The sequence below is a fragment of the Trichomonas vaginalis genome, chromosome IV (assembly GCF_026262505.1).
Source record: "Trichomonas vaginalis G3 chromosome IV, whole genome shotgun sequence".
NCBI classification, from domain to species: Eukaryota; Parabasalia; order Trichomonadida; family Trichomonadidae; genus Trichomonas; species Trichomonas vaginalis.
Genome location: NC_067206.1, coordinates 15,726,517 through 15,741,965, shown reverse-complemented (window position 1 = coordinate 15,741,965; position 15,449 = coordinate 15,726,517). Strand labels below are relative to the sequence as shown.

At 33.2% G+C, this 15,449-nt stretch overlaps 2 protein-coding genes across 2 annotated transcripts, besides 19 other annotated features; both read left to right on the top strand.

Annotated features, from left to right (window-relative positions):
- Nucleotides 1–671: part of a mobile genetic element that runs on past the window's edge.
- Nucleotides 672–1,509: 838 nt separating this feature from the next.
- Nucleotides 1,510–2,182: a mobile genetic element.
- A 35-nt stretch (nt 2,183–2,217) lies between these two features.
- Nucleotides 2,218–2,282: a mobile genetic element.
- A 1,139-nt stretch (nt 2,283–3,421) lies between these two features.
- Nucleotides 3,422–3,459: a mobile genetic element.
- Nucleotides 3,422–3,459: a terminal%2Cinverted (terminal inverted repeat of Banshee-A3 transposon ID:TVAGG3_0101400).
- A 556-nt stretch (nt 3,460–4,015) lies between these two features.
- Nucleotides 4,016–4,052: a mobile genetic element.
- Nucleotides 4,016–4,052: a terminal%2Cinverted (terminal inverted repeat of Banshee-A3 transposon ID:TVAGG3_0101390).
- Nucleotides 4,053–4,395: 343 nt separating this feature from the next.
- Nucleotides 4,396–4,425: a terminal%2Cinverted (terminal inverted repeat of MuDR-2/MuDR-2B_TvMULE3 transposon ID:TVAGG3_0101380).
- Nucleotides 4,396–5,052: a mobile genetic element.
- A 167-nt stretch (nt 5,053–5,219) lies between these two features.
- Nucleotides 5,220–5,328: a mobile genetic element.
- A 140-nt stretch (nt 5,329–5,468) lies between these two features.
- Nucleotides 5,469–5,577: a mobile genetic element.
- Nucleotides 5,578–5,716: 139 nt separating this feature from the next.
- Nucleotides 5,717–5,825: a mobile genetic element.
- Nucleotides 5,826–5,966: 141 nt separating this feature from the next.
- Nucleotides 5,967–6,075: a mobile genetic element.
- A 141-nt stretch (nt 6,076–6,216) lies between these two features.
- Nucleotides 6,217–6,325: a mobile genetic element.
- A 120-nt stretch (nt 6,326–6,445) lies between these two features.
- Nucleotides 6,446–6,507: a mobile genetic element.
- Nucleotides 6,508–7,574: a mobile genetic element.
- Nucleotides 7,547–7,574: a terminal%2Cinverted (terminal inverted repeat of MuDR-2B_TvMULE3 transposon ID:TVAGG3_0101310).
- A 1,850-nt stretch (nt 7,575–9,424) lies between these two features.
- Nucleotides 9,425–9,844, top strand: TVAGG3_0101300 (ZGC:162945 family; the record flags this gene model as incomplete). The annotated part of the gene is made up of 1 exon (XM_051222800.1): nt 9,425–9,844. The coding sequence occupies one exon, from the start codon at nt 9,425–9,427 to the stop codon at nt 9,842–9,844; it is 420 nt and encodes a 139-aa protein (XP_051107786.1).
- A 69-nt stretch (nt 9,845–9,913) lies between these two features.
- On the top strand, nt 9,914–10,782 carry TVAGG3_0101290 (DDE endonuclease superfamily; the record flags this gene model as incomplete). The annotated part of the gene is made up of 1 exon (XM_051222799.1): nt 9,914–10,782. A coding segment is annotated over one exon (869 nt), but the record flags the coding sequence as incomplete, so codon positions are not given.
- Nucleotides 10,783–14,224: 3,442 nt separating this feature from the next.
- Nucleotides 14,225–15,245: a mobile genetic element.
- A 24-nt stretch (nt 15,246–15,269) lies between these two features.
- Nucleotides 15,270–15,336: a mobile genetic element.
- Nucleotides 15,337–15,449: the final 113 nt, after the last annotated feature.

The window sequence follows — 15,449 nt, the reverse complement described above, 5'->3', positions numbered from 1 at the left end:
GAGGTGCAGAATGATCATGAGAATCAGAGTGGATTAGTAGTTCATATTTATCTTGATCTATTATCCGGACTTTGAATTTAGCTTGACATTGTGGATACTTACATTTGTATTCGATCGTGGAGTATTCTTTCCTGCATTTTTGAGAGTAGCCCATGCTAGCTTTTATCTCTTCTTGGATACTAAACTGGAGGAGCTCCATAGTGTTGAATATCACGGGCTCCATACAACAAATTGAATAAGGTATTTCAAAATTTGAAGGAAATGGTCCATCATTGAATGTAGTGACCGGGAATTGAATGACATACAGATAGTTTGAGGAAATTTGTTATAAATTATAATATAATTGAAGAATTAATTATCAAAACAAGTCTAAGAGCCATTTGTCAGATTTTCCCGAAATGCAAGGTTAAGATTTTAGCAGTGACTAACTTTGAGTGTACATATATAATTGTTATACTGAGTACTTTCTATCTGTGTTACTTATTTGAGTCTAAGAGTCATTTCTACCATAGAACTAGATATTGTCTCTCATTAAATATATATAACTGTAAACTGCTTAATTCATTTATCTATTTAGATAAAATTATATTTATATAAGATTTCATGTTATTATTTCATCTTTATTTTTTTATTCCTTTGAAAAGTGACACTGGATAGTTTGTCCCTTTCTCGGTATCGGGCTATTCAACAGACTGCAGTTTAAACCAAATTATTATAAAATGATATATAATAACAAAATCAAAGGAATTAAATTGAATATAATCCTTGATAACAATAACATTAGAACAAAAATGAACGAAACCAATTCTTTATAACTAAATAAAATTTTAGAATTTGCTCACTTAAAATTCCAAAAATAATATAATGTGATAGATCAAATATAATTTAATAAAATCCAAATAAGAATGAATTTTAGCATTTGACAATGCAATCAAAAATTGTATATGTAAGATTGATTATAGTATATATTGTGATAACCTAGAAACTCATAGAATCATAATTCTCAAGAGAATCTCCCATTATTAACTCAATTACTATGCCAAATGACTGATAGATCAATTGAACCAGCTTTTTTGAAAGAATTCCCTCAAATTCTACATAATCAATTATTCCACCGGCAGGTATAGAGTTTTTGAAAACTAAAGCATTTAATGGTCTTTTGACTATCGATAGAACTCACATTGACTCATTCTCCGGTGGAATGGTAGGTATCTGCGGAACAACAACACGCATGGTTATGCCATTGAATTTCGGTTGGGGAATATCCGAAAATTACATTGTATTGCACGAAAACTCGGTTGACTCCACTAATCATGAAAACATTTGATTTTTTCGCAATACTTCATATTTTTTATGCTTTTTGAATTATGTTAAATATAATGTATCTTATAATTAATCATTTCTTAAGTTTGTTCTCTTTATTATTTTTCTCCTGGTTTTTATATAATTGGCAAATACAAAAGAATTTTTACATTTCAAAGAAAAAATTAGTAATCTTCCATTTGACAGAAACGATAAAAACGGCTTGATAGAAAAGTGACACTTTACATGGCAAAAATGTATCCTTACTTTTGGGATATTTGAGATTGAAATTGAATATTATGAGGCGGTGATCTTGAATCACTACCTCATATGGTTCGGTTTCATATTAAATCTGTAGCAATTTGTTATTCTTTTCGAATTATTTCTTATAACATTTTACTTCTTTTAGTGGAGAATGTTCGTAATCATGTTCATATTACAAATATCTACACGATAAGGAACATTCCCCGCTAAATTGCTGAGAAACTTTGAGGAAATGTCGAAAAATTTCCTCGGAGTTTCTCAGATTTATATAGGTAACTAGAGTCCCCTAGTCACTGATTAGAGTTCAGTACTTAGGAGGCTCTAGTTCTCTAACGAAGTGATAAAGTGTTTCTGAATTTTGTAGATATTGTAACCTGTGAAGCACTGACTTGAAGTCAGTACCTCACAAGATGGAAGATATTACATTGAAATATGGGAGAATGTCAAACTATTCGGACAAAGTTTCTTCCATTTGTAGTTGAGATAGAAGGCTTTGAGGTATAATGTATTAATATATACCCCAAAGCCTTCCATCTTCACTTGAAAGTGTCTAAACTTTGGGTTAATGTCTTGCAATTAACCCAAAGTTTGGACACTTTCTAGAAGGAATTGGAGGCCATGAGAAACTGATGAAATGTCACTAACTCCTGGCCTTACACGCATTTAAAATTTGACATGTAAAGTCCACTTTTTGTGAGCCAGGATTTGACTCCGTCGTTGAAGTTAAAAACTATGAAGATATAATGAGGGACAAAGTTGACAAAAGGAAGGAGAAGAAGCTGAACTATTTCAAGCATTTTATCCTATAGGCGCAAACAAAACAGAGCGTCAAACATTAAAGACTAAAATATTGCAAAAATTTTATCCTATGTACTCCCTGAGTTTTTCCCATTTATTGAATTGAAGGAGCAAATTCAAATTCAAGAGACCAAGTTGGAGACAAGTCCATTGAGGAAAGACTCAAGGAAGAAGAGAAATTGGAACCAAAACTTCTTCTTATGGAATATATGAAGAAGGAATTGAAGTCAGTTCAATCTGAATGGGATATCCTCAAAGTGAGAGCTGCAGATGCGAAAGAAACACAAAATCTCAGCAAGATGGAAGATATGCTTCAAGAATAGAAGCGCCTCAATAGCAAATTGACTCATTAATAAAAGATGCCGAGATGCAAAATAATCTCGGAGAATTCAGGAATCTCAACAATAAAATTAACAATTTGAAAAGGCAATTAGATGAGGAGGAAAGGGCAAGATGGAACAACTTTGTTCAAATTCAAACAGAAAAAAAAACCAAAAGAAGACTCCTAGAAAGAGCATTTAAATCTCTTTCCAACATTAATGTGGATAACATTTAAGTCGAAAGGCAATTAATTCGAATAATAACTACATTTTTCTCATATATTTTTAATATAAACAAAACATATAAACAGTCATAACATATAACAATTCATGGGAATATCCATTTTTGCAAAGAAAAAGTGAGAATCCCAAATTTTGCATACAAAAAATTGGATTGTATCGAAAAGTCATTCAATATTGATTTTTTAGGTCTAATATTATACAGGTAGGTCCGCAGGTATATACCAGATTATCCTATATAATCAAAAATAGTGATAACAAAAAATTAAAGGTTGCATCTTTTAATGTTCCCATATCTAATTTAATTAATATTTTGAAATTTTTATAAATTAAGTATTAATATTAAAAAGCCTTTCCAATTTTGCCGCAAAAAATTTGAGTAAGTGTCACTTTTGTCATTTTTACTAGTGATCATTTTCCGTATGGAACAGAAATCCGCCCATATAGTGTTAAATTATTAAGCGAGGTTTTACATTGCTCAGCATATTTGGTCATATTGTTGTAAACAGAAATTCATCAAAAGTGACACCTCAGAAAAGCTAAAATATTGAATTTTTGGAACTTTTGATAGAGCACGTTTTTAAATATTAATTTAAGTAAATGTATATTTCGTAAAGATTCTTTTTAATAAAAAAAATAAAATTTTGAAGAAGAACACAAAATCTTCTGAAAAATAATATCACATAAACTCATATTATTTTCTAATATATAACTATTTTATATAAAAATCAAATTCAATGATCTTAAAAGCGAAGGATAAACCTCAAAATTTACGAATATAATGAGTGGGAATATAATGCTTATCTATCATAAAACCATATGAAATATTCCACTCATTATATTCGTAAATTTTGAGGTTTATCCTTCGCTTTTAAGATCATTGAATTTGATTTTTATATAAAATAGTTATATATTAGAAAATAATATGAGTTTATGTGATATTATTTTTCAGAAGATTTCATTCTATATGCCTATGAAAAGTACTCTAAAAACTAACTTTTTCCTAATTATAATTAAATCTAGAATATTGTATTATGCTTAGTATTATTTCATTTTTCTCATTCAATTGAGAATTTACAAATGTCAAAAAATTGAGAGCTGTCACTTTTGATGAATTTCTGTTTATTACAATATCAAGACGAGGAATGCAAATATACCAATTTTTAAACATAATCGGCCATCGTTCATCAATTTAACAAATTCTTTTTGCATCTTTGATTTTCCTACACCGTCATCAGTTTACCCGAACCTGTAATATGGATGCAATCATTAATGATAATGGTATATTGTACATAGAAGTTAAAATGAAATTTTTGTTTGATGATACTGGCGCTGGAGATGTTGGATTCAGATACCTTAAAAATGAAAATCTAAAAACTACCAAACTGTGAGTTCCAGTTCATATTTTTTCATGATTGTTGCTGGGAAATCTCACGGAAAATTTTTATCATGCACTCATTGGAGTCCAAGTGAGTATATAAGAATTTCCGAAAAAGTGACACCCAAAAAGTGACACTTTCAATAGGGGGTAACACTTAAAAAGTGACAATTTAAAATTCACAATAAATAAAAATAATAAATTTTTTAGTCTATTAAATTATTCTTTTCTTTGAAATCCTCTAAAAATTCTTCGAAATGTTCTAAAATATAATCTGGAGAATTATAACAAAATTCATTAATTTCTAACATATACGTATCTAACAATTCATTTGGAATTTCAAACGATCTTAAATATGTAATTGAATTTTGTATCTTCTCATTTATTTGAGAAAGTTTTTCTTCAGCATTTTCCAATAAAAATCTTAATGGATTCAAATTGGCTTCTTGATTCTGAACAAAATTTAATACTTGGTATAAACGTGATTGAACTTCTCTTTTCAATTTTGTTTTATAATCTGTCAATCGAGGCTCGCGAATTCTAATTGAAGGAATAAAACCCGTTTGAAGTAAATCGTTTTTAATACGATAAAAGTAATTGGGTGCAACTTCTTCTAAAAGATTTTTGACAAAAACATCAATTCTTTGATTTTTAACGCAGCCAAAATCGTGATATTTTATCTTTTTAAATAAAGATTCAGAAACGTTATTCACAACGGTTAATTCATTTGGTCTGGCAGCGGCTATCCACATTCTTATATACGAAAAAAAGAGATCTGACATTGTGTCAGATCTCAGTAAAAGTGACATTTACATGTCAAAAAAATAGAATGAGTTTAAGTAATTAAAATTGAGGGTGAGAGTAGTATTGTATGAAATAATATCTCTCACCCTCCAATTCATCCTATGGCGCCGAAAAAATTTTGGTGAAATGCGACCACATTTCACCAAAATTTCTCGGCGCCATATAGAGAACTAGAGCCTGTGAGGTACTGATACTATCCATGTACCTCGCAGGCTCTAGTTCCAAGCCAAAATGGCTAAAAATTGCCCGCAATTGTTCACATTGCGGGCAATTTTTAGCCATTTTGGCTGGGAATTGGAGGTGAGAGTAGTATTGTATGAAATAATATCTCTCACCCTCCAATTCATCCTATGGCGCCGAAAAAATTTTGGTGAAATGCGACCACATTTCACCAAAATTTCTCGGCGCCATATAGAGAACTAGAGCCTGTGAGTACTGATTACTATCCATGTACCTCGCAGGCTCTAGTTCCAAGCCAAAATGGCTAAAAATTGCCCGCAATTGTTCACATTGCGGCAATTTTTAGCCATTTTGGCTGGGAATTGGAGGTGAGAGTAGTATTGTATGAAATAATATCTCTCACCCTCCAATTCATCCTATGGCGCCGAAAAAATTTTGGTGAAATGCGACCACATTTCACCAAAATTTCTCGGCGCCATATAGAGAACTAGAGCCTGTGAGGTACTGATACTATCCATGTACCTCGCAGGCTCTAGTTCCAAGCCAAAATGGCTAAAAATTGCCCGCAATTGTTCACATTGCGGGCAATTTTTAGCCATTTTGGCTGGGAATTGGAGGGTGAGAGTAGTATTGTATGAAATAATATCTCTCACCCTCCAATTCATCCTATGGCGCCGAAAAAATTTTGGTGAAATGCGACCACATTTCACCAAAATTTCTCGGCGCCATATAGAGAACTAGAGCCTGTGAGGTACTGATACTATCCATGTACCTCGCAGGCTCTAGTTCCAAGCCAAAATGGCTAAAAATTGCCCGCAATTGTTCACATTGCGGGCAATTTTTAGCCATTTTGGCTGGGAATTGGAGGGTGAGAGTAGTATTGTATGAAATAATATCTCTCACCCTCCAATTCATCCTATGGCGCCGAAAAAATTTTGGTGAAATGCGACCACATTTCACCAAAATTTCTCGGCGCCATATAGAGAACTAGAGCCTGTGAGGTACTGATACTATCCATGTACCTCGCAGGCTCTAGTTCCAAGCCAAAATGGCTAAAAATTGCCCGCAATTGTTCACATTCCCATCTTTTGTTGGTAAGACGAAGAATATGAAATAAATTATGAAGAAGATAATGATGAATAAAATATCACTTTTTATATTTTTGACACGTAAAGTTGTCACTTTTCTGTCAAACCGTTTTTATCGTTTTCGTATATAACAACATCATAGCCAACAATTCCTTATACAAAATTCAAAAACTTGGGTGCAATCAGAACTGATTGCACCCAAGTTTTTGAACTTTCTTGAGGGAATGGAAGAGTAAGAGGTATACATTATGAATATATACCTCTTACCCTTCCATTCCCTCTCTGACAGCGGGAAATTTTGTCTGAATGTTAAACTATTCAGACAAAGTTTCCCGCTGTCAGCGAAAGAATTGTTCCATCTGGTGCATAGAGTGTGAATCTATGCACCAAATGGAGCAAGTCCCTCGCGAAATTGCCCAAACTTGCGTCGCATTTCAAAGATTGCGACCCAAATTTTGGCGATTTCTAGTAGAGATGGAGTATTTTGAGTCACTGACCTATATGCAGTGGCTCAAAGGGCTTCTTCTCTACTTTGAAGCAAGGAAACTTTCCTCGAAATTTTGATAATTTGAAGAAAGTTTTCAAGCAATTAACAAAGGATTACTCGCTATGAGGTAAAAATTCTAGATTTTCACCTCATAGCGAGAGCTTCCTTTCATTGCTTGAAAACTTTCCCCAGCTTCAAAATTGGGGAAAGGGCTGTAAAGTCGACTCCGATACCAGCAGGTACCAGAGTATTTAAAAGAGAAGCCCTCGTACGAGTTTCTATGAAGACCTTCTCATTCAAGAAGATCTTAATAGAAAATCGTACGAGGGCATTGGAAACTCGCGTCTGGTACATGTTGGTACCAGAGTGTTTGAGATTTGAAGACTCTGGTACTAACATGTACCAGAATTTATGATGAATTTAAGATGGACCATTATAAAATGGTAGCGGTTTGTTTCAAAAAATTTTAGATGAGATTTGCATAGATATAGATTATATGATTTATACATATGAAAAATAATATATAAAAATATAATTTTGAGATAATTATGTAAATAATATTTTAAATATTTGAATTTGAGGTATAATTTTATAGTAAAATATATTATAAAGAGTATTTATATAAATATTGTAAAATAATATAAGTAATAAAAATTGAGACCCCCTCCCTGTTTTTGATGTTTTGTCACTTTTTCGGTAATTCTTATTGTTTCGTTCCAGTTCATATTTTTTCATGATTGTTGCTGGGAAATCTCACGGAAAATTTTTATCATGCACTCATTGGAGTCCAAGTTACACATAGATACATTCGTTCCAGATATCTTTATTATCGTAGAAAAGGTAATATTTTATGAGATTTGTTATTCATCGAAAATAATTTCCATAATGGAAATTTCAGAGTATTGGATTTATGAACTTACAAAAGAGAATTTTATCATTTCCATAATTTCATTTTACAAAAGAGAAAATGTCTAAAAAATGGGAATTTCTCGCATATGTTCGTACATGAGCAAATACTATACCTTTTGCGAATAAAGAATTTTTTCATAAAAAAATTTTTAGGAATTAGCATATTGGCGTTTTGCGACATTGCCAAACACCAGATTTTAACCCGACATATGAGCATAAGCTCGTATATTGGAATAAACTCGACTTATTCCATATTAAAGTTATTATAATAGTAAGGTACTTAATGTGCAAATCTAATTGAATTAGAAAATGCACATTAAGTGCCTTTTATTGGAATATGTAATACCACATATGGAATATGAAATATGATTTGCGGAATACCACATATAGAATATGTAATCAAAATACAAAGATATTTTATATAACAATTAATTTTTTTATTTTTTCAGCAAGTGTGGATAAAAAAGGATTACAAACAAATTGAATAGTTCCTATGTCCTTTTTTGTTTCAAAAAAATCAATAAATTAATGATTTGTCTCAAACAAATAAATTAATGAATTGTAATTGATTTGAGTTGCTATAGACATTATAAAAGGTTCAAAAGTTTATATAAACCTAGTAAATTAAAATAAAATTGTCATGAATTGAACATATTAGTTGGGTTCCGCTTTGGCAAACTTTCCTGTGAAATTTTTTGGGAAAGATGTTGATGGATATTTGGGAAAATTTTCGATGGTAAATTTTGGAAAATTTTATAATTTTTCCCAAAATGTTTATTTTATATATGCTAACAATATTATAAGTATAATTTCAAAATTTCTTTTTTCACAAAAAAAATTGATAATTGAATGGAACAAATAGTTCATTTTTTTAGATGTTTTTTCTAAATACTGGCGCTTATACTAGATAGAAACTTCTATCGGTATTCTCGGCGTAATACTTTCGCCTGAGTGATGCTATCTCGGACATAGTCAGAGATTAATCTTTCGACGAAATGGTAGAAATATTTCTTTTGAAATATTTTAGGGGCTCTGAGGCACAGCCAGAAGGTCTCCGCCATTTCAACCGTACCTAGAAAATTAATCTCAATATATTATGTTGGGTCGTCGCAGTGATTCACTGTTAATCATCACTTTAGCGTTGCTTCGCCAGCTTTAGAATGTATCTAAAAAAGTAGTAATTAATAAAATCTGTAATTATGGAATATTTTTACAGGCGTGAAGAATGTAAAAAAGTTCTAAAATTATGATTCTCGAACTTATTATTATTTTTGATTGGAATACTATTTTAATATTTCAATCAAAAATAATAATAAGTTCGAGAATCTAATTTTTACTTATGCACCAGTTAAACTTTTATTTTTTAAACAAACTATTTCTATTAAAAGAGTTTAAACGTTTTTTTTAATTCTTCACAGTTTCTTAATTTCGAGTTTAAAATGATATATACTAGAATATATAGATATGATTAAATTGTATGAAACATTTTAAACGTTTTTTAATTCTTCACAGTTTCTTAATTTCAAGTTTAAAGTGATATATATTAGGATATCTAGATATGATTAAATTGATTGGGTTTCATTATTTATTAATTTTGAACTCTATTTCAAATTTGATAAGATTTTTATATCTTTTAATCACTTCATTTATCAACATGGATGAACCATGCGATGAAGATATCATCACCAAGATAAAAGAATCCAGAAGGGCGAACATTGTTGTTACTGTTACACCTGAGAATTCCGACACAGATGAAGAGCCATTAAATGAAGAAGAGGCAAAAGAGATGACATTGACCAATCCAATGCCCAGGTTCTCGATTTCAATATTCATCAGGATGCATCCAAAGCTCCAGCTCCGATCATTGTGCAACTTCACATATGAACAGTTGGAATACCTCGCTGACATTATTGAATCCAACTGTGGAAGGGCCAGAAGAGGAAGGAAGGTCAAATTTTCAACAATCGAGTCTCTCTTCCTCACGCTCACATATTACTGCACATACTTGCCCTATTCAGCATTATGTCCGTTGCTACATATTTCCCAGTCATGCTATTCCAAATTAGTTACATGAACTACCAATGTTGCATTTCCAATCTTTGCGAGCTATTTTCTTCCCAATCACTGTCCACCGTTAACTTCAATGAAGAACAAATTTACAAACTTCCCTGATGCTGTTGCAGCTGTAGACAGCACTACAATTCCTTTCAAAATTCCTTCGGTAAAGGAAGAGAGGCTTTATAGTTGGGATGAAAAAAACCACTGCAACGGTATTAAGCTCCAAGTCCTCGTGTCACCAGATGGAAAAGCCATACATCAAAACGTTGAGTTTATGGCTGCAGTCCATGACAAGGAGATTTTCGATTTGTCAAAAGTCTCGGATTTTTTGACAGTAAAGCGAGGATTTGATGATTACCAATATCCTGTACTTGCCGACCGGGGCTATATTGGAATCCAGAAATATCACCTTACTGCCGTGGTGATGAAGAGAAGCCACGAAGAAGCAGACGTTGAACGCAACAACGCCATTGCCCAAGACAGGCAGATTGTCGAGCGTTTCTTTGCACGTTTCAAGTCATGCTGGTCCTGCATGAAAAATGGTTTTCGAGGTGAGCGCACATCACTTCCTCTGATCATATCAGGTTTAGTCGGTTTGACAAATTATAACATTGATGGATCACCCCTGAATGATAATGAAGAGTTACTCCTTTTCGAAGATTTTACACCAACAAAGGTTCTTCCTTCAAGCGATACCGTCGCTGCTGTTGTTGCACCCTCCATGAAACCATCAAAGCGGAACATCATTGCTGTCGCTCATCAAGCTGTCGATATCATACAGTCATCACAAGAGGCGAACTACCTTTACCCAATTAAAGGTGGTATTGTTGGTCTTCATAATATGGGACATACGTGTCATTTGAACGTATGTTTACAGGTTCTGTTCTACATATCCGAAGTGAGAACAGAAGTTTTGAAGGTTGCCAATCAGTCCTCTCCCATCGTAACAGAGATGTCAAGTGTCTTTACAAATTTGAATTCATTGAAGTCCAAAGGATTAGTCTTCGTTCCCCATGAACTTGCCACATTACTTGGTAACTCAACATATGAGGCACAAGATTGTGATGACACGATGACAAGATTGATCACAGATCTCGCAGAGCAAATACCAGGAATCTGTCAACTCTTCCGAATCACTTACCGTGATAGTGCCAACGAACAAACAAATTGCTACTCGATTCACACCAGAATTGGAGAACCAGATCTCGATCATGCCATTCAATATCATTTGTCAACTACAAGGAACACATCATGGCCACAATTCTTGACTTTCGACATTCAGAGAGAGTGGCAGAATGATTTGATTCATCAAGTCATCTTTGACTTCCCGAAAAAGTTGACACTCCCAACAGTCGAAAGGCAAAGATATCAATTGATTGCAATTGTTGCCTATTGCAATTTTCATTACGTGGTCTTTTTGCAAAAAGTGCATATTGGATCATGATCAATGATGAAGTCGCATACTCTGTTCCATCAACAGATATCAATGCATTGAAGGGATGCTCAACTGCTGAGATGCCACCTTTATGGTACAAGACTCTCGAACACAAATGGCTCGCAAAGATGCTCATTTATCGAATGGTTCAATGAAGAAAATCCATAACATTCTCCTAAGATTTTTTAATTTATCTCAATTAAAAATTTTATTATTACTTAAATTAATTTTGTAAACTATTTTTGAATAGTTTACAATTTATCCTAATGGGACCCATATGCGGGTTCAATTTCTGGTTTATCATCTAGATATATTATGAAAGCCACTCAAAGGGTGATTGATTTTAGGATGTTCTTAGAAGATTTTTCGTTCATTTATATTAATTTTGTATTCCCGATTTACATTCACTAGCAAATCAATGCATTTCACACTTTAAATGACAATTAAATTCTAGGACATTGCTAGAACTACAATTTCCATAAAAAGTTTTAGTGTAAATTGCTTAAATAAATAATTATTTTCATTATTTTTCTCCAACAAGCTTGAAAATCAAACGAAAACTTTACAAAATACTTATTTACTCATTTGTAAATATAAATTTCTAACAATTTTTATCCTGAATTTAACATAATACTGTATTTCTAAAATTTGCACTAGTTCATTCCTAATTGATGCTCGGATTTCGGTATTCCATATGTGGTATTACATATTCCAATAAAAGGCACTTAATGTGCATTTTCTAATTCAATTAGATTTGCACATTAAGTACCTTACTATTATAATAACTTTAATATGGAATAAGTCGAGTTTATTCCAATATACGAGCTTATGCTCATATGTCGGGTTAAAATCTGGTGTTTGGCAATGTCGCAAAACGCCAATATGCTAATTCCTAAAAATTTTTTTATGAAAAAATTCTTTATTCGCAAAAGGTATAGTATTTGCTCATGTACGAACATATGCGAGAAATTCCCAATAAATATTGTTTGATGTAATACTGTGATTAATATTATTCTTATATACGAAAAAAGGAGATTTGACAGAATGTCAAATCTCCTCAAAAAGTGACGGTTTACATGGCAAACAATTGTGAGCAATTTTTAGCCATTTTGGCTGAGAACTAGGGTCTGTGAGGTACATAGATAGAATCAGTACCTCGCATACTCTAGTTCTCTATATGGCGCCGAGAAATTTTCGTGAAATGCGACGACATTTCACCAAAATTTTCTCGACGCCATAGGATGAATTGGAGGGTGTGAGATACTATTACATATAATAGTACTAACACCCTCCAAAACCTCGAAAATCTCAAAATTTCCTGCAATTATCATCAACTTTGCATAGCACAATCGGCCAAAAATTCATTCAATTGTCCTTCTTCTCAATATTTCTTAACTCTTTCGATTTCTTTCAAAATATCTTTCAATAATCTTTCAATGATAAATATTATTCAAAAACGATTAGTATGAAACTTTTTTGCATTTTAAAAATATTTTATATTTCTGTTTTTATTTCAATTTTTATATTTTTATTTTCCTTTTTTTAGATGAAACTTATTTGTTTACCAATATTCCTTATTTTATAAAATTTTTCAATTGAATACTACAATAATTTTATCTCTCCTTTATTAAATTTTCGATTTTTATGTTAATTCTAATTCTTTGCACTATTTCTTGTCTAAATCTTCTAAAATTTTTATTTTAATTTAATTTGACACATAATCATCCTTTTAATTTTCGATTCAAATCCTTATCCTCTTCATTATTTTTCAATAATTTTTTTATCGTAATTTGTAAAATTCGTTCTTTTATAGCTGTTTAAATAATCCAAAACCATGATATTTATTATTGTTAATTATTCCTAATCATGTTTTTTCCATTAATTTTAATTTTTTATTTTCTGAACCATTTAAATTAATTTTGTTAAGAATATTTTTCAATATAGACTTCTGAAATAATTAAATTATTCTCAAATTCTCACAAATTATTTCATTTCAAATTTGTTTAAAATGAATTTGTACACCTTAGTTGATTCAGCTTGGCTTGAAACAGCTCTAGCACAGATTCAAAGGCGCACACCGTTAGCCATTGTTCTCACAAATGTTCCATTAGTCAACAACACTATTCGTTCATCAATTAACAAGATAACATTTTACAAAGCTCTCTTATGTAATAGACTAATTACTATTGAAGAGTACTTACATCATACATACAAACTTCAAGAGTTTACTACTTTCTACATTAAATATAATAATCGACTCTACGAGTGTTCATCCATTTTGAAACACAGAGATGACACTCTCCTTACCGATTATTTGATATTACAAAGTTCAAACGACTCTCGTATACAGGAAGAACCCTCATCAGCCAGCACTCCTCTACAACGCCAGCTTTCATCAGCCAGCACTACCAACTCTGTTCCACAGCAACAGCTCTCAACAGCCAACGCTCCTCTACAAAGCCCACTTTCTGCCAACACCCCGCCACAACGCCAGCTCTCTGCCAACGCTCCTCTTCAACGCCAGCTTTCATTAGCCAGCAGTACCAACACTCCCCCACAGCCACAACTCTCTGCCAGCACTCCCCCACAACGCCAGCTCTCTGCCAACTCTCTTCCACAGCAACAACTCTCTGCCAACACCCAGACACAACGCCAGCTCTCTGCCAACACCCAGACACAACGCCAGCTCTCTGCCAACACTCCCCCACAACGCCAGCTCTCTGCCAACACTCCCCCACAGCAACAGCTCTCTGCCAATACTCAGCCTCAGCCTCACCCATCTGTGTCTATTCCCCTTAAGCGCGGGAGACCCAAAGTTAATGTACCAAAAGATCTTAAGGTAACTATTAGAAGCCTAATTGAGCAGCATGGCCATCTTGGAATAATCTCCGCCTATAACCAAATAAATAAAGATATCGAATATGCCAAATCTCATTTTGAGGCATTTTTGGACATGAAGACGGGTATTGTTCCACAGCCAACGCCTACCCAAGCATGGTTCTCCGCTATTGAACGTTTTAAGCCCCTGAATCAAATTTCTTCTACAATTCCTTCCGGACTTATGATTGAAGAGTCTCCATTATCATTTCCATCTGAGCTGAGGAACATTAAATATCTTACAAACCCTCTTCCACATCCCCCCTCAAGACATATGGTAGAAAGAGCTTTTAGAGAGCTAGGCTTGGCACGTCCAAGGGGATCCTATCGGCCAAAAGGAAAGACAAGATACTTAGCTGCCTTTCCTAACCAAATATGGCACGTTGATATCCACTTTCTTGGCAAAAAGAGAAGTCAGATTCTTTATGCTGTGATTGATGACTGCACAAGGCTCATCATAGAATGGCAGCATCTTTCGTCAAAACATGCTAGCCAAACAGTGAAAGTAATTAAGAGAGCAATAGCCCGTTATGGACCACCACATACAATTTGGTCCGATAATGGCGGCGAGAATAAAGGCGAGTTCCTAAAGGCTATGAGGGTTCGGGGAATCAATAATGTATATATTGTCCCCCATTGCCCATACCAAAATGGGAAAATCGAGCGCTTGTGGCCTAACATAGAGAGCAGAGAGTTGTCATGGGCAAAGATTCAACAATGGGTTGAGTACTATAATGCTAAACCTCATCTAGCATTACCAACTCATTATGTGAATGGAAAACAAATTCACTATAGCCCATCTGAAATGTGGAAGAAACTTCCAATTTGGAAGAGGGGAATGCCGGCAAAATGGATTGTGGATGGAGTCTCTCAAGATTTTCTTCCAGGTTCACTTATGGCCAATGAGATGCCAGAGCTCCAAGGAATCGAAGAAGATGAATGGGAAAAAGAAGGCGAGGAAGTTGAAGAAGAAGAAAATAAGGCGAATCCGGTTGAAATAGAAGAAGATAGTAATGAAGAAGAAGAATACGAAGTAAATTATGAAGAAGAATATCAAGAAGATTATGAAGACCCTTATGAAGAAGATTATGATGATTCATTTTAATATTACGAATAAAATGACACTTTTTCTATTTTTGACACGTAAAGTTGTCACTTTTCTATCAAACCGTTTTTATCGTTTTCTTATATAACATCTTTTCTCGTGAATTGAAGACAAAAAATCATTTGAAAAAATTGAATGTGTTTTCATGATCGAAGACCAAAATTCAAAAGAGAATGTTTACTAAAAAATGCAGTGCTTCATGCA